The sequence below is a fragment of the Lepus europaeus genome, chromosome 10 (genome assembly GCF_033115175.1).
Source record: "Lepus europaeus isolate LE1 chromosome 10, mLepTim1.pri, whole genome shotgun sequence".
Classification (NCBI taxonomy): Eukaryota; Metazoa; Chordata; class Mammalia; order Lagomorpha; family Leporidae; genus Lepus; species Lepus europaeus.
Window position 1 is genome coordinate 7,333,589 of NC_084836.1, and position 22,247 is coordinate 7,355,835.

The following is a 22,247-nucleotide window of genomic DNA, read 5'->3' on the forward strand; positions in this document are numbered from 1 at the left end:
TCTATTATGAAAAATGACAAAATTTGCCACGATTCATTTTCAAACATAGCAGCTTTGTCTTTCAGTACTTAACATTTACTCAGTACGTCACTCATTACTTACAACGTGGAATTCTGATTGTGAGCCCACGGTAACCACTGACAGTGTCCACACATTGAGGCAGAACAGAAAGACCCGCCAGCCCGGCATTCAGAGCCGCAGACGATGCGTGCTCGTGCCTGCCCGAGACCCTGCGCCATGCAGGCGCCAGAATGCTCACGGTGCCTCCCTGTGTCTGGCTGGCTGGGGGTGGGGCAGGATACTCACATGTGCAGTGCCGTCTGGGCCTTGGCCGCCTCCTGTTTGGTGCTGTATCGGATCAGGGCAGTGCCCTGGGTCAGATTCAGATGGAATGTCAGCAGTGGGCCGTGCTGCATGCAAATCGTTCTCAAGGTTGACCCGTCAATCTGAGAAGCAATGACATGCATGAGACCCCAGCTGGAGGTGGAGTGGAAAAGGCACATTTTTAACATATTCAAATCACCGAGCTGAGACACACTATGTTTTTGTGTAAAAAAAAAAAAAAAAAAAAAAAGAAGTTGTATAGATGTACAAATACAATTCAAAACAAAATCATATATGGTTCAACTCGTGGTCTGTTGTTTAGAAGAGGTAAGCAAGTAAGACTGCATTACTTTGTAGGACCTAAAAAGGAAGATAAAATGGTGTCCAAACAAGATTTTTAACATACAAAGTTCTCAGCACCTTAACTTTGCAGTTAAGTCTCACAAAGGACTAAAGAGAATGTGACAGAGAAGCACTGACAAACATCTGATTACTTAGAGTGCTGACAGCTGACTGAGTTCAGACTGTCCCAACACTGTCGCACTGCTCCCGACCAGGAAAGGTGATAGGATTTACAGCTCTTTCCCTATCTCTCCTGCTGCCCTCAGGCTAGTCGGCAACACTTCCACCAACTCACTGTTCAGTGATGGGAGACAATTCCCTAAGGGTTGGGTGAATAAACCTATTCATTCTGCTTTTTTTTGTATCAATATCTTTTTTCTTTTAATATTTTATTTGGCAGAGTGGATAGAGAGAGAGAGAGAGAGAGAAAGGTCTTCCTTTTGCCATTGGTTCACCCTCCAATGGCCACTGCGGCCGGCGCATCGTGCTGATCCGAAGCCAGGAGCCAGGTGCTTCTCCTGGTCTCCCATGGGGTGCAGGGCCCAAGCACTTGGACCATCCTCTACTGCACTCCCAGGCCATAGCAGAGAGCTGGCCTGGAAGAGGGGCAACCGGGATAGAATCCGGCGCCCCAACCGGGACTAGAACCCAGTGTGCCGGCGCTGCAAGGCGGAGGATTAGCCTGTTAAGCCACGGTGCCGGCCTTGTATCAATATCTTAAAGGGTTTGTCAGAGCCACTGAGCCCAACATTTTAGTTAATTTCTTTGGAAATAAATAGATTATCGTTGGAATTGCCTTAAAATGCCATGATACCGGTGGTGGGCAGCGGTGGAAACACCACAGCTAAAACCCAGCGGTGTCACTGGCGCTCATTACAGACCAGAAGCTGCACTCAGCCCTGGTTAAAAGTGCCAGTGCACTACGTAAGCATGTCAGTCAGTATATGCCACAAGTCGCTTTTCGTTTTTCTTTTTTTTTAAAGATTTTATTTGTTTGAGAAGTAGAGTTGCAGACAGTGAGAGAGACAGAGAGAAAGGTCCTCCACCCGCTGGTTCACTCCCCAAATGGCTGCAATGGCTGGAGCTGAGCAGATCCGAAGCCAGGAGCTTCCTCTCCTCCAGGTCTCCCATGTGGGTGCAGGAGCCCAAGTGCTTTGGTCATCTTCTACTACTTTCCCAGGCTGTAGCAGAGAGCTGGATCAAAAGTGAAGCAGCTGGGACTTGAACTGGTACCCATAAGGGGTGCCAGCGCTGCAGGCAGAGGATCAACCTACTACTATGCCACAGCCCTGGCCCCTACAAGTGGCTTTTTTTTTTCCCCCACAGGCAGAGTGGACAGTGAGAGAGAGAGACAGAGAGAAAGGTCTTCTTTTTTGCCGTTGGTTCACCCTCCAATGGTCGCTGCAGTGGGCGCGCTGCAGCCGGCGCACCACGCTGATCCGAAGCCAGGAGCCAGGTGCTTCTCCTGGTCTCCCATGGGGTGCAGGGCCCAAGCACTTGGGCCATCCTCCACTGCCTTCCCGGGCCACAGCAGAGAGCTGGACTGGAAGAGGAGCAACTGGGACAGAATCCGGTGCCCCAACTGGGACTAGAACCCAGGGTGCTGGCGCCGCAGGCGGAGGATTAGCCTATTAAGCTGCGGCGCTGGCCACAAGTGGTTTTTCAAGACACACATCCTCTGAACAAATTTTGGATGACCTAGGACGTAAAGTTATAGGGACCCCCACTGTGGTACAGTGGGTAAAGCCGGTGCATTTGCAATGCTGCCAACATCCTATACTGGAGTGGATTCAAGCCCTGGATGCTCTGCTTCCTGCTCATGTGCCTGGGAGGCAGCAGATAGCAGCCTTCGTGCGCGGGCCTCCAAAGGAAACCAGGATGAGCTCCTGGCTCCTGGCTTCAGCTTGGCCCAGACCAGGTTATTATAGTCATTTGGGGAGTGAACCAGCAGAGAGAAAATCTCTTTCCATCTCTTCCTCTTTCTGTTGCTCTGCCTTTCAAATAGTAACTTTTTTTTAAAAGAAAACTTATGGTTTTAGGCACTTGGTACAGCACTTAGGATACTGCTTGGGACACATACACCCCTATCAGAGTGACTGGTTTGAGGGGTCACTCCTGTGTGTGTGTTTAGATTTATTTAATTGGGTGGGGGGCATGGAGGAAAGAACCCCTGTATTCCTAAAGTTGTATCTATGTAAAAATACATTCATTAAATAAAAAAAAAATTGGAAAAAAAAAAAAAAACAACCAAAAAACCAGATTTATTTAATTGAGGGCCCGGTGCTGTAGCATAGTGGGTAAAGCCGCCGCCTGTAGTGCTGACATCCCATATGGGTGCTGGTTTGAGTCCCAGCTGCTCCTCTTCTAATCCAGCTCTCTGGTATGGCCTGGGAAAGCAGTGGAGGATGGCCCAAGTCCTTGGGCCCCTGCACCTATGTGAGAGACCCAGAAGAAGCTCCTGGCTTCGGATCGGTGTAGCTCTGGCCGTTGTAGCCAATTGGGGAGTGAACCAGCAGATGTAAGATCTCTCTCTCTCTCTGCCTCTCCTTCTCTCTGTGTGACTCTGACTTTCAAATAAATAAATAAATAAATAAATAATTCTTTAGATTTATTCACTTGAAAGGCAGCGTGACAGAGACACAGAGCGAGACACAGCAGAGGCTGGCGAGGCCAAAGCCAGATGCCCCATATTGGTGGCAGGGACTCAAGTATTCATCTGCTGCCTTCCTGGTGCACGAGCTGGGAGCCGGACTGCGAGCAGGTTAGATGGACCTGAACCAGGCACTCCACTGTGGGATGTGGGTGTCAGCAGTGCTGTGCCACAACGCCGGCCTTCTGGCTCCTTCGCTTCTGATGCAGACTCTCGCTCGTGTGCACCCTGGGAAGCAGCAGGTGACAGCCCAAGCACCTGGGTCCTTGCCAACCGTGTGGAGACCTTCATGGGGTTCCAGACCACTCAGCCCTGGCTATTGGGCTACTGGGGTGTTTGGGGAATGAACCAGAGGAGTAAGATCTTTCTCTCTGCCTTTCAAATAAAATGAAATAAACTATTTGTTTAACCCCAATTTAAGGATCTGCTCTTATAACCTTTTAAACTATTGTTGAGATTACTGTTACATAGTTTTGAATTTTCAAATCAATTCATCCTTTCTAGTACAGAGACAGCCACCCCAATACCTGCTGTAGGAATGTAGACATGCATACTTCCCATTCCTATAGGGAAGGGCAAGGGAGCTGCTGGTCAGCCTCCCAGGCTGTTTCCAGACAGTGGGCGCCTCTCATATTGTCATCATTTCACACTGTGTAAAAACTTCTAGAGGGCCTGGAGCTATGGCGGAGTTAAAGCCATGGCCTGTAGCACCAGCACCCCACATGGATGCTGGTTCAAGTCCTGGCTGCTCTATTTCCAATCCAGCCTCCTGCTAATGCGCCTGGGAAAGCAGTGGAAGACGGCCCAGTCCTTAGGCCCCTGCACCCACGTGGGAGACCCAGAATAAGCTCCTGGCTTGTGGCTTTGGCCTGGCCCACATAGGTCACTGCAGTCATTTGGTGAGTTAACCAGTGGATCGAAGATCTCTAACTCTGCCTCTCAAAAAATAAAATAAATAAATAAATCTTCAAAAAGATAACTTTAGAAAAAGTGAGGCATATGTAGCTTTGATGATGAGACTGTACTGTCACTATTAATACACACACAGAGAAAGAGAGAGTCTGTGTGCGTGTCGGAGAGAGAATGTTACTTCCACCAGCTGATGTTCCCTCCAAATGCCTGCAAGGACGAAGCCAGGGCTGGAAACTCCATCCAGGTCTCCCCATGGGTGGCAGGGACTCGGCTTCATGAGCCACCACTCCGTCACCACTGCCTCCCAGGGTCTACAGCACCGGGCGGCAGGCACTGCAGACTCGGGGACTGAACTGCCAGGTTAAGCTGACTAGAAGCAGACATCACCTACAGACCTTTCCTAGGCTGACTGTATCAGGAAATGGCCCTCTTCAACTGTACTGTATTTATTTATTCATTTTTTAGAAAACTTTTATTTAATAAATACAAATTTCAAAAGTACAACTTTTGGATTATAGCAGTTTTTTCCCTTCCCATCTGCAAACCATCCCATCTCCTACTCCCTCTCCCATCCCATTCTTCATTAAGATTCATTTTTAATTATCTTTATTAACAGAAGATCAACTTGGTATATACTAAGTAAAGATTCCAACAGACTGCACCCACCCAGACACACAAAGTGCAACGTACTGTTTGAATACTAGTTTTACCATTAATTCACATATCAACTGTACTGTAAAACAGGGCCCTGTTACTCACTATCCACCCAAGGGTTCACTGAGCAATTACTTAGGAGGAAACGTTACCTCCCCACAGAGAATCCCCATGCATACATTAGCATACTGAAAGGCCAAAGAAATCTCATAATGAAGAAACCTGCTGTTTTATTTAACCAAGTATATATTTCAAATGAATTAGGCCAGAGACCTACCGGTATCTCAGGGGGACACTCTGAAAAACGCTGATGCAGGAAAGCGTACATACATGTACGAATTAAATGGGAGACAATGCATTCCACATGTCAAAAAGGGGGTGCATAACTGAGTCCCTTCAACAGGGTGTCCTAACGGGTGTGCTGTCAAGTTCAGAGAAGGTGCTGGCCTCAGTTTTCACAGGTTCATTAACCTCATTCAAATGCTCTACATAATCCTGCCACCAATGTGTCATTTCTCAAGCAGCCAAGGTGAAGGGGAGGGCGGTCAGTGCAAATGCTACCTAAGCCACCCAGAGGCAAGTTTTGGTGACAGCAAAGTAAAAGCATTCAGTGGCATGTAAGCCATGAGGCTGACCACTTCCTTCTACTGTACACATGGATGATTAACTAGTTTTGAAAGATAAAAAAGGTTAATATTGAATCTCGGGTCTTGTTGGCTAACTAAGGCAAAAACGGGCAATGTTTTGGTGAGTGGTTAACACACCTCCCTCTCCACTTGGTCTCAGATTCTGACAGTCAGTTATCTCTTTTTTTTTAAGTTATCTCTGCTACACAGAGATCACAGGTGCTGCCACCTCACTCTCACTGCTCACCAACTACACGTGTTACCATTGCCTGGGAGGCAGGCGTGAAGCTGGGCAGTGACCTTGGTGGGGAGGGGAGACCCACCCCCTGCAGCAGGACCTCGCAGAGACCAGGACACACAGGATCTCTCAGGTCTGCTAACCTCTAACTGCAATCAAGTCCCATCCAGCAAACCACGAGAAGGTGCGATTACCTGTGGAGTGAGATTGTGAAGAACCAGCCAGTAACTAGGACGGACCGAGCCACCGTCACTCCAGGTAGAGGCTGTGAGCAACCACAAAGCGATTAGGAGGTGGCCAAACATGCAGGAAGGCCACGGAGGCACTGTCACGCAGCCCGCGTCTTCCCGCCTTTATGAACTCTCTCTCTGCACCTGACTCTGACCTCTGTCACTCCTCCTGGCCCTTGGCCATGGGGGCACTGTCACGCAGCCCGCGTCTTCCCGCCTTTATGAACTCTCTCTCTGCACCTGACTCTGACCTCTGTCATTCCTCCTGGCCCTTGGCCATGGGGGCACTGTCACGCAGCCCGCGTCGTCCCGCCTTTATGAACTCTCTCTCTGCACCTGACTCTGACCTCTGTCACTCCTCCTGGCCCTTGGCCACGGGGGCACTGTCACGCAGCCCGCGTCTTCCCGCCTTTATGAACTCTCTCTCTGCACCTGACTCTGACCTCTGTCACTCCTCCTGGCCCTTGGCCATGGGGGCACTGTCACGCAGCCCGCGTCTTCCCGCCTTTATGAACTCTCTCTCTCTGCACCTGACTCTGACCTCTGTCACTCCTCCTGGCCCTTGGCCACGGGGGCACTGTCACGCAGCCCGCGTCTTCCCGCCTTGATGAACTCTCTCTCTGCACCTGACTCTGACCTCTGTCACTCCTCCTGGCCCTTGGCCACGGGGGCACTGTCACGCAGCCCGCGTCTTCCCGCCTTGATGAACTCTCTCTCTGCACCTGACTCTGACCTCTGTCACTCCTCCTGGCCCTTGGCCATGGGGGTACTGTCACGCAGCCCGCGTCTTCCCGCCTTGATGAACTCTCTCTCTGCACCTGACTCTGACCTCTGTCATTCCTCCTGGCCCTTGGCCACGGGGGCACTGTCACGCAGCCCGCGTCGTCCCGCCTTTATGAACTCTCTCTCTGCACCTGACTCTGACCTCTGCCACTCCTCCTGGCCCTTGACCCCCCTGGGCACCCTCCAGGTGTCTGACAACACACTGCTCTCCTCCCAGCGCCCCGCTCTGCTACTCCTCGTTTTTACCCCGCTGGTGCCTTGGCAGTTCTTGGGTCCCTCTGCTTCACACCAGTTGGTATTTTCCCCACAGAGATACTTTTTCCTCTACCAGAAAACCACGATTTCCTCGTGTGCAGCCCTCGGCACGTCGTCACCATGTGCATGAACACAAGCCCTTGTGGAGGAAGGATGCTCCTTTAGGCAGACCCTCCTCACCCGAGGCAAGCCGTGAGTCCTGTGTCCCCCACCCCCTGACTGATCGGGGTGCTGTGCTGCTCCAGGGAGATGCCGGTTTGGGGTTAGTCAGACCGGGAGGTGGGCGGGGCAGCGGTGTAGTGTTCCTGGAGGAAATATGGTTTTTCCACATCTTGTTGGAGAGATGAGTGGGGTTGTGTCCTATGGGATCTGGGGACCATGTTGATTTGTAATCAGGGAACTTTGCTATAAGAGAAAATTCAAGAAAGAATAAGGTTAGATGGGGGCACTTTCGTTGACAAATACACTTAAATTTTGTCTGCACAAACATAAATATATCGACCTTTATATTCTCTTTTTTCTTTAAACTTTTTCTAAAACTTTACTTGCTTGTGCTCACAATGACTCTGACTGGGCCTGGCTGAAGGCAGTAGCCAGGAACTCAAGCCTGGTCTCTCCTACAGGTAGCAGTCGTCACTGCTGCCTCCCGAAGTCCGCACCCTGGCAGGAAGCTGCAGTCAGCAGCAGAGCTGGGAGCTGTGCCCAGGGACTCTGACGTGGAACAGGGGTGGCTTAACCAGTACCCTACCTACCAGTGAACATCTGTTCTGCACGTATGTATAGTCTAAAAAGTAAGTACCCATTGTAAGAAATACGAAATCACATTCTTCTTTTAAGCTTATTGTATATACAGTTTTCTCAGTTGACAAGACTGCTACCTGAACAACAGACTTAATAAGATTCTCTAATGCTCTATTGGCTAAAAACAACACGAAAGTGAAAACCAAATCAAGGAGCAAGCATTCTTCACGCCGTCAGACTCACAGACGTGGTGAGAATGCAGACCCCAGCAGAACTAGAGTATTCTTTGTTCTAAACATTCATTGGCAGCATGGAAAGCACACTATGGAGTTACACTTTTCTGGTGCCCTAATCCAGCATATTACATATCAACATTTAAACACGTTTTTTAAGAACAGCAAACATTCACTAAGGGCTTTCTATGCTCAGGGCACCAATCGATGCCTTACCTAACGCAGTTACATTCAAGAACCCCAACTTCAGATGGGAGGGAAGAAGAGATGAGCAACAGAACTAGTAACCCTGGCAACGTCACGCCGATTTAACGCACAGCTGGCAGCAACAGCTTCGCAAAGAAAGGTCCTGAAGAATTTTCCACTTACATGGCTAAGCCCAAGCAGGTAAACCAAGGTTCAACATAAACTCTTTCTACTGAATGTATCGCCTGATCTCAGCTGAGCAACCTTTCAGAGGGGCAGAGGACAAGGACGCCACAAAGGCAGGCTGGGCCCGAGATGGTCTCGGCGTTTTTTTGCAGCAGACACAGCAAGGGGCAGTTAAAGTAGGGTGAGAACAAATCTTGCAGACTGGGACACAAGCATTGGTCTGAGAAACAGGACAGCAGGACACACCGCTCCCACGGTGCCACTGCCACTCAGACCCACGGGGTGCAGGAGAGGGAAGAAACAGCCACACTGGGGAGGGGAAGCACAAGTCCTGCTCCAGACAACCTCCGCACATCTGCAGGACCTGTCAGAGCAACATCCCACTGGGAAAAGACGCATGACTCAGTATGAGATATGGGCATCTACCGCAGTAAAGGGCTGAGGGTCCGCTGCTGTGGCACAGTGGGTCAAGCTGACACCTGCAGTGCTGGCACCCCATACGGGCACTGGTTTGAGTCCCAGCTGCTCCACTTCCGATCCAATCTCTGCTGTGGCCTGGGAAAGCAGTGGAAGATGGCCCAAGTCCTTGGGCCCCTGCACCCATGTGGGAAACCTGGAAAAAGCTCCTGGCTCCTGGCTTCAGATAGGCCCAGCTGAGGCTGTTTGTTGTAGCTATTTGTGGAGTGAAAAATCTCTTTCTCCCTCTCTCTCTGCCTCTGCCTCTGCAAGTCTGCCTTTTAAATAAATAAATCAATCCTTAAAAAAAAAAAGACTTGGGTGAAAAACAATCTTCCCACAGAAAAGAAGTCCGAGTAAGGCAAATTACGTCAGTTCTGTGAATCTCAGTTTCTTCCTCCACAAATGGGTTAACAGGACCTACTCACAGCCTTTGTGGCAGGTAAACTAAGAACCCATGCTGAGGGCTCAGCCTCATGGCGTAGCAGGCAAAGTTGCTGCCTGCAATGACAGCATCCCATAGTGGGGGTCCTGGCTGCTCCACTTCCAATCCAGCTACAGCTAATGGCCTGGGAAAAGCGGTGGAAGATGGCCCAAGTGTCTGGGACCTTGCCTCCCACATGGGAGGCCCCGATTAAGCTCCTGGCTTTGGCCTGAAACAGTGCTGGTCACTGTGGTCATCTGGGGAATGAACTAGAGGATGGAATATCTTTGTCTCTGTCACTCTTTCAAATTGATTAATTAATAATAATTTAAAAAAAGGACCCATGCTGAAGGTTTTGCAGGGGCTATCAGTAAGTGGCAGGTTACTGTCGCACTGCTGGTGGCGACAGGTGAGCAAAAAGGGGACAATCTGAAGATCACTGGCTTGCAGTGTCTGCCGAGAGCTAAGGATTTGCTTTCTTTTGTCTCTGCCTCAACAAAGCCAAGAAGTCTTAATACGTCTAACGGTTTAAGATCTAATTGCTGCAAGAGCAATTACTTGATTTTTCTACAGGTCTATAAGGCACTGTGCCGTGTGAATGACTCCCAAGCCTTTGTTGCATCCATCAGCTTTTCCGTTCCCTTTGCTGGTGACAAACATCAGGCTCTTCTTTTCCCTCTGGCCGTGTACTGTTATGCTCGGTGCGAGGGGAAGGGGTCCTGGAGGGGAGTGAACTCTGACTGCTGGACTGCCTGCCTCGGAGCGAGCTGTGGACACATGGGCCCCCGCGGCCTTCAGGCTGGCTGAGCAGGAAAGCCCTGGCGTCACTGGGATACAGTACGTGACGTCTGCCCTATGAACGCCCCCAGCTCCCTGAGACACCACCACCATCGGCCCTGTCCTGAAGCTGTACAAGGGCACTTCAACAAGTTTGTGAAACATGGAATGAGAGGGTATTTATTTTTATGCAAAAACTGTTTTTGAAATCTTTGTGTACTTTTTTTTGGAAAGATGATTTTTTCTTGAACTTTTGGAGGACTCCTCATGTGTAAATTAAAAAAAAAAAATCACACCAAAATAAATTCACCTTTTCATCTCATGTTCCATGAACTTTCTGGAGCACCGCTGTCTGTTACATGCCCACCAGGACGCAGCAAGTCCGAGGCCGCACTTCCGTCTACCTGACCTAGGCCATCCAACTGCCATGAAAGGATCACTTAATAAACCACCCGCAGAGTCCTTTACAAAGGGGAACCTGATAGAAGTGCTAACCAACGAGAAACAAGCAGGTGGCACCGGTACCTGAAGTGCTATGAACGTTGGTAAAGGAGTTGTCAGAGGCACTGTAGGGCCAGGCACCAGGTGAAGGCAGCGAGGTGTTGAGGGAAGAATTAGACCCTGGGGCGAGAAATAAGAATCAGAAGAGAATGATGAAGATAAGTGTCAGTATAACCAGTGAAGCTCTCAGAGTATTACTGAAACTTCAACAGGAGAAAAATGTGTCTAAAAAAACTTTAAAAAGCAATATTCTAACATTTTCAGGTTAAATGATTAGATACTGAGGCCGGTGCTGTGGCATAGCAGGTAAAGCTGCTGCCTACAGTGCCGGCATCCCATATGGGCGCTAGTTCTAGTCCTGGCTGCTCCACTTCCAACCCAACTCTCTGATGGCCTGGGAGAGCAGCAGAAGATGGCCCAGGTGCTTGGGCCCCTGCACCCACGTGGGAGACCCGGAAGGAGCTCCAGGCTCCTGGCTTTGGATTGGCCTGGCTCTGGCCGTTGTGGCCATTTGGGGAGTGAACCAGAGGATGGAAGACCTCTCTTTCTCTCTCTCTGCCTCTGCCTCTCTGTAACTCTTTGAAATAAATAATAAATAAATCTTAAAAAATTATTAGATACCAGCAAGCACAAACCAAGCCACAAGCGGACACTGGGATAATGCGGTGCTGCCTGCACACCAGGAGACGCTTCGTTTACCTGTGGTGTTATCCCGCAGCAGTTGGTGGTCAGTATCTACAATGGGAGATGTGGCTGTGCCCCCCAGCACACTTCCTGGGGTGACGTAGGGGTCAGATTCAGGGTCAATGTTTTGGATACCTTTCCATGGCACTCCTGGTTGGAATTCTGAGAAAAGAAGAACAAATGTCAGAGGCAGGAAATGACTCAACATATAAAATCATTTTTTTGATACAAGAAATGTTTCCATGAAAAGTCCAAATGCTGGATCTATTGGCTCAGATTTTCATCATTAGAAGAAATAAAATAAAATCAGCCTGAACATATACTCTTGCTAGGAGCTCCTCAGTATGTGGTAGTAAACTTGATGCCACAGCTCATCAAAACCTGGCCCTGCAACCTGATCTTCCTGCTCCCAGTGAATTCAGGCTTGGAGGTAGGGAAAATGGCTCAGTACTGTGGTGCTCAAAAAACTGTCCAGGCGTTCAGGCCAAGATTAGGAAAATCTGGGCTGGAGGTCAGTGATCTTTCCCGTGTTTTTCATCAGACACTGGCCGAGATGTGCAAAGGAAAAACACATCAACCCAATGGACACCTCCCAAGAGGCCACATTACGAGGCATCTTGTGCGTGGGGCAGATCCTAACATCCAGCCACAACGTCACACCTTCTTTTCCCCTGGGCCCCCAGTGCAGATTTGCTACTTTCCCACGGTACGTGTCTTACAGCACACGCCTTGCTTTTATAGTGCTTGCCACAAACAATGTGTTCAGTCCTGAAACAAATAATTATAAAGCAATTACTACCCTGGAGAAAGCATTTCCTGCACAATACCTGGAGGCCAACTGGCATTGCTGGATTTACTTCCGAGTTTATTTGTTGGTGGAGATTTGGCAGGTAACCAGCTATCACCAGCAGGACCCGTATGGCCACCCAGTGTGTCACCTGGGATGATGTCAAACTGGTTGTACGGTGACCCTCCTCGGGTCTTACCTGGGGCTACTATAGCGCCTGAGAACAGAGAAAGGAAATTAATACACTCAGGGATAGCATTCACCTTGCCCGTCTCTGCTTTCAGAGGAACTCAAACAAACTACGGATTGGGAAGCTTGCGGAGTAAAGAGTCCTGGAAGAAGAGGTGGCAGAAGAGCCAGGTGCAGAGTTAACACACCAGACCCGCGAGGGCCCTGTCGAACCTCCCAGGCCTCTCGGCGTCTCATGTGCACACACAGGATGGTTCTTACTTTTCAACGCTCCTTTTGGCTTCCATCTTCGGAAACTTTCACAAACTAGGAGTCTCACACACTGTTGTCCTCACAGTTTCTACGCTAATGACTCTAGAGTGAGAAACGGGAACAACACCCAACAAACTGCCGCACGCAGGAGGGCTTCCAACTGCGTTCTCCTGTTGGTCAGGCCTCAGATGGGCTGCGGGCAGCAGCGTAAACAGAGTACAGCGGAGGGGAAGCATCTGCGATTGCTTTCAACTCCAAGGCAGTGAGCCGGAGCCCTGCAGCCTCACACACAGAGAATGGCAGAGCCTCCAACTGCCCCCAGGAGTGCTTCAGCGGCTTCCTGGTGCCCCTTTTGTACACTTTACTTGCTACGGGCAAAGGGGGAGAAGAGCTTACAATTCTCTTATAATAACAACTGTTTGACTTTAGCGAAAACTGCATGTGTCTATGAGATCCCTCTCTACATACTATTTCTCAAATTAATTTTACACACTGCATCGTATCGTCTGATCTACTCTCAGGATGCTGCTTATGAAGAGAGAAAATTGTTTCCAGGGTAACAGATTAAAATATTTGTGTAACTACTGATTAAAATAATCAGTTTGGTGTAGCCTGACCAGGATTATTATCAAAACCATCTCCACACTCCACTAAGACGACATTTGCTGACAGGAATCTGGCTCAGGGGTACAGTGTAGTGCAGTAGTGGGAAATGAGGAATTCCGTTTCCTTAGGGACTGCTGAGGCAATGGGGAAAGCATTACCGATAAGCTCTAAACCCTAAGTGGCTATTTTTACCTTCGAGACAGTGGTGCACATCCTTTGTTACATTATCATGCACCTGACCTGTCACCGGGACAAGAGGACCTGGTGACACCAACGGCCAAAGGAAGCAGGGAAAACCTTCAAAGTTACAGACGGCACTGGACTCAATGCACCTGGCCCATCGGCAGGTTTTATAACTTCGGTAGGTCATTCTTGATTTGGGGCCACAAAATCCAGTGACAATGCTTATGCAAAACAGACAGAAGGTGCCACGTGGCTCCTGCACTGGCTTCTTGGATGGGTTTATTAAGAGTGGTGAAACCTGGAAGGCTTCACACCAGTGACTCGGCTGGGCTGAGGCCTGCCAGGGTGCTGCAGCGGAACAGCCAGACACTGTTTTATGCTTGGTTCTCATGGATACAGTGGTGTCCAAGTGAATTACTGTCAAATGAAACAAAGGCTGGAAGAAGGTTCTGAGACCTTTAATCTCTTTCATAGGAAAATGGAGACGCCCACACAAAGTTACAGGGAGGAAGAGCCAAACCACATTCGCCACCAAAGCCTGCAACAGCAGATATGGCAAATCAAAAAGAACAAGAAAGTTTTGGACAAAGTTAAAATCTCAAGTACTATAAAATATCATCTTTTGGAGATTAAAGCACAGGGATTTTTTTTTTAAAGTTGATGAACTTAATATGATGCTAATAATCAACATCTGTAAGTTCCTCATATATATCTCCTGTTCTTCAAAAAAAGAAAGAGCCAGTTCTATTCTCCTGGCCAATTTATTAGAATGTTACCCTGATGGGTGCCCAAGTTCAGTGCCAGTACTCTCAGCCTCACAGCCAGCGTGAACTTTTGGTCTCCACATTAGAACCAGCACTTTAAATTTCTTATACACTGGAATACAATCTCAACCTTCCTAGCAAAGGCGATCCTAAGACTGGGGGGGGGAGAAACAGCTAGATTCATGCTTCAGAATAATCAGAGGACGTTACCAGGCCCGCCACAGGCCAGAGCAGCTCCTGCTCCAGCTTATGTGCATTTCTGGCTCTTACCGTTTTTGTGCATATTGGCTTCCTGTGTGGCTACGGAGGGCAGTCCTTCCATCATGGAGGTCCACTGTTTAAAGCGAGACTCAGTTCCAGCCTCCTTCCCACCAACCATGCCATAGTCCATGCCACCAGAGCTGAAGCCTGCAGGAAGGAACCATGTTTTATGCCTTTGTATAAATTTCTGGTTCCAGTAACCAAGAGTTCTCAGGGAAAACCCACGGACGACTTTGTCACTCAAAGACCAATCTGGAAAACTTGTCCACACGCAGAGTTTTACTGCTGCACATCTCTGACCTTGGCTCTTGCTTGACAATGAAGTGAGGGCCCTGGGACAGGTGTCTGACCTGCTGCTTAAGACGCAGGTTGAGCCTCTCCTGTTTCACGTGTGAGTGCGTGTGAGTTCAGAGCCTGGCCCTGGCTCCTGACTTGAGCTTCCTGCTAGTGCAGACCTGGGAAGCAGAGGTGGTGGCTCCACTACTTGGATTCCTGCTACTCGTGTGTGAGACCTAGATTCAGTCTCCAGCTCCGGGTCTGGCCAGCAGAGGGGAGCTTTCCCCCTTTCTCATCTGTCTATGCCTCTCAAACAAAAGTGATGACTTTTTGCTAATGTAGGAAAGTGTGTACGACTGCCACTGAGTTAGGGTCATCCGAGAGCACGTGTGCATCTGCTTTTTCACTTAGCAGCATGTGTGCCAGACAGTGAACTGGAGCCGGCCACGTGTCTGACTGAGATGGAGAAGACAACACATCAAAACACTGTAAAAGTAGAGCACAGACAGGGCTGGGGTAAAGATACCTGGGGAGGAAAGGCTTTAAGGACACTCAATTCAGGACCAGGAAACTGAGCACAGAGCTCCGACTCATGGCAGTCAAGTGCGTTCAGGAGCAGTGGAAGGTTCCAAGTGCCTCCAGAGTTTAGCTAACTATGGATGAAGTGATGCAGAGTGGCAGGGGATGGTGAGAAATGAAGAGTCAGGTCAAGCAGGCTCTTTCTCTATCAGTCCAAGGAACTGGGACCTTTTTTCTTTAAGAAGAGAAAGGAGTTTTTTAGCAAGTGATGGAGAAAGAAATAGGTCTGTACTTTAAAAAAAGAACTGGCGGCTGGCCGGCGCCGCGGCTCCATAGGCCAATCCTCCGCCTGCGGCTCCGGCGCACCAGGTTCTAGTTCCGGTCAGGGCGCTGGATTCTGTCCCGGTTGCTCCTCTTCCAGTCCAGCTCTCTGCTGTGGCCTGGGAGTGCAGTGGAGGATGGCCCAAGTGCTTGGGCCCTGCACCCGCATGGGAGACCAGGAGGAAGCACCTGGCTCCTGCCTTTGGATCAGCGCGGTGCGCCGGCCGCAGCGGGCATTGGAGGGTTAACCAATGGCAAAAGGAAGACCTTTCTGTCTCTCTCTCTCACTGTCCACTCTGCCTGTCAAAAAAAAAAAAAAAAAAAAAAAAAAAAAGAACTGGTGGGACCAGCGCTGTGATGTAATAGGCTAGGCCTCTGCCTGTGGCACTGGCATCCCACATGGGTGCTGGTTCATGTTCCGGCTGCTCCTCTTCTGATCAAGCTCTCCGCTATGGACTGGGAAAGCAATAGAAGATGGCCCTAGTGCTTAAGCCCCTGCACCTGTGTGGGAGGCGTAGAAGAAGCTCCTGGCTCCTGGCTTTGGATCAGCCCAGCGCTGGCCATTGTGATCATTTGGGAATAAACCAGCAGATGGAAGACACTTCTCTATGTCTCTCCCTCTCTCTGTCTGTAACTCTGCCTCTCAAATAAATAAATAAATAAAATCATTGTATAAAAAAAAGAGAACTGGCAGGGGTTGGCACTGTGGTGCAGAGGGTTAAGCTGTTGATTATGATATGGCATCCCTTATCAGAGTTCCAGCTCAAGTTCCAGTTGCTCCACTTCTGAGCCAGCTCCCAGCTAACCTACTTGGGGAGGGCAGCAGAAGATGACCCAAGTGCTCGGGCCTCTACCACCCATGTGGGAAACTTGGATGGAGTTCTAGGTTCCTGGCTTCTATCTGGCCCACACATGGTTGTTGAAGCCATTTGGGAAGTGAATCAGCTGATGGAAGATCTCTCTCTTGCTTGCCTTTCAAATAAAATGAAAAGCAAATGAAAACACTTCTAAAAATGAAATTCACTATTTATATAAAGAAAATTGTTGGGGCTGGCGCTGTGGTGTAGTGGGTAAAGCCACCACCTGCAGTGCTGGCATCCCATATGGGTGCTGGTTCAATCTGGTTGCTCCACTACCGATCCAACTCTCTGCTATGGCCTGGGAAAGCAGTAGAAGATGGCCCAGGTCCTTGGGCCACTGCGCCCGCGTGGGAGACCCAGAAGAGGCTTCTGGCTGCTGATCAGCTCAGCTCTGGCCATCGCGGCCAGATGTGAACCAGTGGATGGAAGACCTCTCTCTCTCTCTCTCTGCTTCTCCTTCTCTCTCTGTGTAACTCTTTCAAATAAATAAATAAATCTTTTTTTTTTTTTGGAAGAAAATTGTTTCCTCATACCACAACTGAACTTGATGGTTCAATTGGTTGCTTGGATGCTGGGAGGCAGAAATCCTTAGAATTAGATGAAAATATTTATATCATTCTTAAAAAGAAGAGTTTAACATATTTTTTCTTTTGTTCTATATAAAAGAAACAACATGAGGACTGGAGGACAAGGAGGTGGAAAAGAACAAGGGGTAAGCAGGATGCTCCTTGGAAAAATTACATTTTTGCTTTAGAGAGAGAAAACCAGGCCAAGGAACATGGATTCCAGGCCATCTGAAAGCTCAGCTCCAGCACTCAGAAAAAGCTTTTGAAAATAACATAGGACTCCAGGGGCCAGCACTGTGGTACTGCAGGCTAAGCCACAGCCTGCAGCGCCAGCATCCCATATGAGCACCAGTTCAAGTCCTGACTGCTCTGCTTCTGGTTCAGTTCCCCATTAATATGTCTAGGAAGGTAGTAATGGATGGGCCAAATACTTGGGTTCCTACCCCCCACTAGGGAGCCCTGGATGGAGTTCCAGGTTCCTGGCTTCAGCCTGGCCCAGCCTCAAACCCAGCCAATGCAGCTACTTGGGGAGTGAACCAATGGATGGGAAGTGTCTTTCTTTCTCTGTCTCTCCCTCTGCAACTCTGCCTTTCAAATAAATAAATACATCTTAAAGAGAAAAAGAGATACTAACAGCGTTCTGGCAACAATTAAAAAGAACACAAGGATTTATAACCAGATAAGGAATCATTTCTTATAAATTCTCTTTTTTTTTTTGATAGGCAGAGATGACAGTGAGAGAGACAGACAGAAAGGTCTTCCTTTGCCATTGATTCACCCTCCAATGGCCACCGCAGCTGGCACGCTGTGGCCGGTGCACCGCGCTGATCCGAAGGCAGGAGCCAGACGCTTATCCTGGTCTCCCATGGGGTGCAGGGCCCAAGCACTTGGGCCATCCTCCACTGCACTCCCAGGCCACAGCAGAGAGCTGGACTGGAAGAGGAGCAATCGGGACAGAATCCGGCGCCCCAACTGGGACTAGAACCCGGTGTGCCGGTGCCACAGGTGGAGAATTAGCCTATTGAGCAGTGGCATCGGCCAAATTCTCTTTTTTTAAGATGTATTTTATTTATTTGAAAGACAGAGTTAGAGAGAGGTAGAGACAGAGAAAGAGGTCTTCTATCCACTGGCTCACTCCCCAGATGCCCACAACGGCTGAAGCTGTGCTGATCCAAAGCCAGGAGCTTCTTCCAGGTCTCCCATGCGGGTGCAGGGGCCCAAGGACTTGGGCCATCTTCTACTGCTATCCCAGGCCATAGCAGAGAGCTGGATCGGAAGAGGAGCAGCCGGGACTAGAACTGGTGCCCATATGGGATACTGGCACTTCAGGCCAGGGCTTTAACCTGTTGTGCCACAGCGCCAGCCCCTATAAATTTTCTTTCATTATTCTAAAATGTCTTCAGAATGCACAGTGAATTAAAGCCAAGTAAAAGCTGGCCGGTCAGTTTTTGGCTGACTTGTAAGGTGGGAGCTTTGGAGCCTCTCTTAGAAGGACACGCCTGGTGAACCTTAGGTGAAGTAGGCATCTCACTTGCGAGCAACTTGGAACACAGCACCATGACCAGAAGAGACCCAGGGAGGATAAAGATGGTGCCGGAATGTTCAGTCTACAAATCTGGAACTACAAAGACAACACAAGGACACAGTGACCAGCATGACACCAGGACGTGGCACCCAGGGAGACTTGATGGGTTCTGGGCACTGGGCTGGAGAAGGCCCCTTTGCTGGGGACTTGTGGGCTACTTATGAGCTACAGTTCCTCTCACGCCTGGGATGACACTGGCTTGACTGTGCTTGTGCCTTCCTCAAACCAAACTTCCTCAGTCCACCACGCAGCTCCCCAGTAATTAATTCTGCAGCTCAGAGGCAGTGCACTTCACGGCCGTTTAGGGACAGCATCACCTGTGCCAGCTTGTGTCTCAGGAGCTGAGGTGCAGGTAGAGCTACGACAAAGCCCTCTGCCTCCCGGGGAACCTCTCTGAGCAGGACCTCCCCTCACCTCGCAGATCATTCCCGCGAGGACAACCCCTCGCCCACCCTCGCTGTTCTCGCCACAGCACTGTCTCCTGCCTAAGCGCACCCTGCTCCATGTGTTCTGCAGTCCAGAGGAACACTCAGCAATGTGTCCCTAGAACCACCACTCGTTCATCCCCTTTGTGCACAGTTAGCATTTCCATCCCACCTTCTGTTGTGGATTCAAAAGCAAACTACCTGCTTTTGTAATAAGAAAAAAGGAAAACTTATAAAAGAAACAAATTTACCAGCAACTGCCCATCCTAACACAACTAGGTATTGACACATTCAAAGTCTTAAAGTAGATATAAATTTCTTTTTTTTTTTTTTTTTGACAGGCAGAGTGGACAGTGAGAGAGAGACAGAGAGAAAGGTCTTCCTTTGCCGTTGGTTCACCCTCCAATGGCCGCCACGGCCGGCGCGCTGTGGCCGGCGCACCACGCTGATCCGATAGCAGGAGCCAGGTCCTTCTCCTGGTCTCCCATGGGGTGCACTTGGGCCATCCTCCACTGCACTCCCGGGCCACAGCAGAGAGCTGGCCTGGAAGAGGGGCAACCGGGACAGAATCGGTGCCCCGACTGGGACTAGAACCCGGTGTGCCGGCGCCGCAAGGCGGAGGATCAGCCTATTGAGCCGCGGCGCGGGCCAAATTTCTCTTATTTTTAAAATCACAATATTCATTGCTGTACTTATCACTGGGTGGCCTATATAACTGTTACAATTTATTTTTATTTTTTTATTTTTTTTGACAGGCAGAGTTAGACAGTGATAGAGAGAGAGAGAGAGAGAGAGAGAGGTCTTCCTTTTTCCGTTGGTTCACCCCTCAAGTGGCCACTATGGCTGGCGCATTGCGGCCAGCACACTGTGCCAATCTGAAGCCAGGAGCCAGGTGCTTCCTCTTGGTCTCCCTTGTGGGTACAGGGCCTAAGGACCTGGGCTATCCTCCACTGCACTCCCAGGCCACAGCAGAGAGTTGGACTGGAAGAGGAGCGACTGGGACAGAACCGGCACCCCAACCGGGACTAGAACCCAGGGTGCCGGTACCGCAGGCAGAGGATTAGCCTACTGAGCCACGGTGCCGGCCCTGTTACGATTTTTGATGAATTTTTAGTATGCGAGTAAAATTTTATTGGAAGTGCATTTTCTAGCAAGATTGTTTCCCAATCAGTCCAAGTATTAATGGAAAATTAAGACTCACCACTAGAATGAAAGAGCTCATCTATTCCTATTTAAAAAATTATCACAGACATAAAATATATTACAAAATCTTACTTTTACAAAAACTTGTAAGGAGAACAGGGGGAATCCTGCTATTACATCACTTAAATCTCTCCATTTCTTTGTGAGTATGTCTTTCTCCCTGGCCTAATGACACAGTCACAACAACACAGTAATTTTTAGAGAGATCATTATTACCTGACAAGTTATTTTCAGTTTTGCTAAAAGCTGAGAATCACAGAGCATGTATCTTACAAAAGGCAGTAAAGGATTAGTTAAGCAGTCATTGAAGTCTACAAAAGAGGCTTTATCAAGACATATTAAGAAACTATTGGCCGGTGCCGCAGCTCACTTGGCTAATCCTCCGCCTGCGGCGCCGGCACACCGGGTTCTAGTCCCACTTGGGGCGCCAGATTCTGTCCTGGTTGCTCCTCTTCCAGTCCAGCTCTCTGCTGTGGCCTGGGAAGGCAGTGGAGGATGGCCCAAGTGCTTGGGCCCTGCACCCCATGGGAGACCAGGATAAGCACCTGGCTCCCGCCTTCGGATCAGCGTGGTGCGCCGGCCGTAGCAGCCATTTGGGGGGTGAACCAACAGAAGGAAGACCTTTCTGTCTCTCTCTGTCTCTCTCTCTCACTGTCTAACTCTGCCTGTCAAAAAAAAAAAAAAAAAAAAGAAACTATTACTCTTGGTATTCTTTTGCCTAAAGGTATCTTTGTTAGTTTGATATATTCAGGACCAGAAAAACTGAAAATGTTAATTTCATTACATCCTTGACACTGAATTTTTTATTAAAAAAATTTCATCAAACATTACAGCTGCAGATTTAATTTATTCAAAATTAGAAGCCAAGTAAAAATTACTTTCTGTCCCAAACTATATTTTTCAGCTAAAATAAATGTGTTATGGGGCTGGTGCTATGGCGCAGCGGGTTAATGCCCTGGCCTGAAGTGCCGGCATCCCATATGGGCACCAGTTCTAGTCCTGGCTGCTGCACTTCCGATCCAGCTCTCTGCTATGGCCTGGGATAGCAGTAGAAGATGGCCCAAGTCCTTGGGCCCCTGCACCCACGTGGAGACGCAGAAGAGGCTCCTGGCTCCTGGCTTCGGATCGGCACAGTTCTGGGCATTGCGGCCATCTGGGGAGTGAACCAGCAGATGGAAGACCTCTCTCTGTCTCTACCTCTCTCTGTAACTCTTTCAAATAAATAAAATAAATCTTTTTTTAAAAAAGTGTTAATGCCAATTAAGAAAAATAGGAAATAATTAAGGAAAGCTGAAATAATTTTTTTAAAAGATGACCCCCTTTTTTTTTTTTTAAAAAAAAAGATTTATTTACTTATTTGAAAATCAGAATTATAGAGAGGGACAGATCTTTCAGCTGCTGGTTCACTCCCCAAATGGGCATAACAGCCAGGGCTGGGCCAGGCCGAAGTTAAAAGCCAGGAGCTTCTTTTGGGTCTCTCATGTGGGTGCAGGGGTCCAAGCACTTGGTCATCCTCCGCTGCTTTCCCACGGGCATTAACAGGGAGCTGAATTGGAAGTGGAGCAGCCAGGACTCGAACCAGCACCCATATGGGATGCCAGCGCTGCAAACAGTAGTTTCACTTGCTATGCCACAGTGCTATCCCCAAGTGTGAAATAATTTTTTTTTTTAAAATTTTTTTGACAGGCAGAGTGGACAGTGAGAGAGAGAAAGAGAGAAAGGTCTTCCTTTTTGCCGTTGGTTCACCCTCCAATGGCCGCTGTGGCTGGCGCACCGCGCTGATAAGAAGCCAGGAGCCAGGTGCTTCTCCTGGTCTCCCATGGGGTGCAGGGCCCAAGCACTTGAGCCATCCTCCACTGCCTTCCTGGGCCATAGCAGAGAGCTGGCCTGGAAGAGGGGCAACAGGGACAGAATCCGGCGCCCTGACCGGGACTAGAACCCGGGGTGCCAGCGCTGCAAGAGGAGGATTAGCCTGTTGAGCCACGGCGCCGGCCTGTGAAATAAATTTTAAAATGCTCTTTGTAGGGTCAGCGCGTGGCACAGTGTAGAGTTGAGCTATGGCCTGCAATACTGGCATCCCACATGAGCTCTGGCTCAAGTCCTGGCTGCTCCTCTCTATGCCCCTGAGAAGGCAGCAGAAGGGGGCCCAAGTGCCTGGGCTCCTGCTACCTATGTGGTAGATTCAGACGGAGTTCTGGGCTCCTGGCTTCAGCCTGGTTCAGCCCTGACCATGCAGCCATTTGGGGAG

At 49.2% G+C, this 22,247-nt stretch overlaps 1 protein-coding gene across 4 annotated transcripts in view; it reads right to left on the minus strand.

Annotated features, from left to right (window-relative positions):
- Positions 1-22,247, minus strand: part of TNRC6B (trinucleotide repeat containing adaptor 6B) — a 295,987-nt gene that overhangs the window by 12,364 nt on the left and 261,376 nt on the right. For all 4 annotated transcript variants that reach the window (XM_062202813.1, XM_062202815.1, XM_062202814.1 and 1 more), the window contains 7 exons: positions 14,254-14,391; positions 12,030-12,206; positions 11,218-11,364; positions 10,543-10,638; positions 7,195-7,419; positions 5,941-6,011; positions 307-446 (listed from right to left, as the gene is read on the minus strand). In XM_062202813.1, the coding sequence (XP_062058797.1) occupies positions 307-446; positions 5,941-6,011; positions 7,195-7,419; positions 10,543-10,638; positions 11,218-11,364; positions 12,030-12,206; positions 14,254-14,391 (994 nt within the window). The remainder of the gene's footprint in view (positions 1-306; positions 447-5,940; positions 6,012-7,194; positions 7,420-10,542; positions 10,639-11,217; positions 11,365-12,029; positions 12,207-14,253; positions 14,392-22,247) is intronic.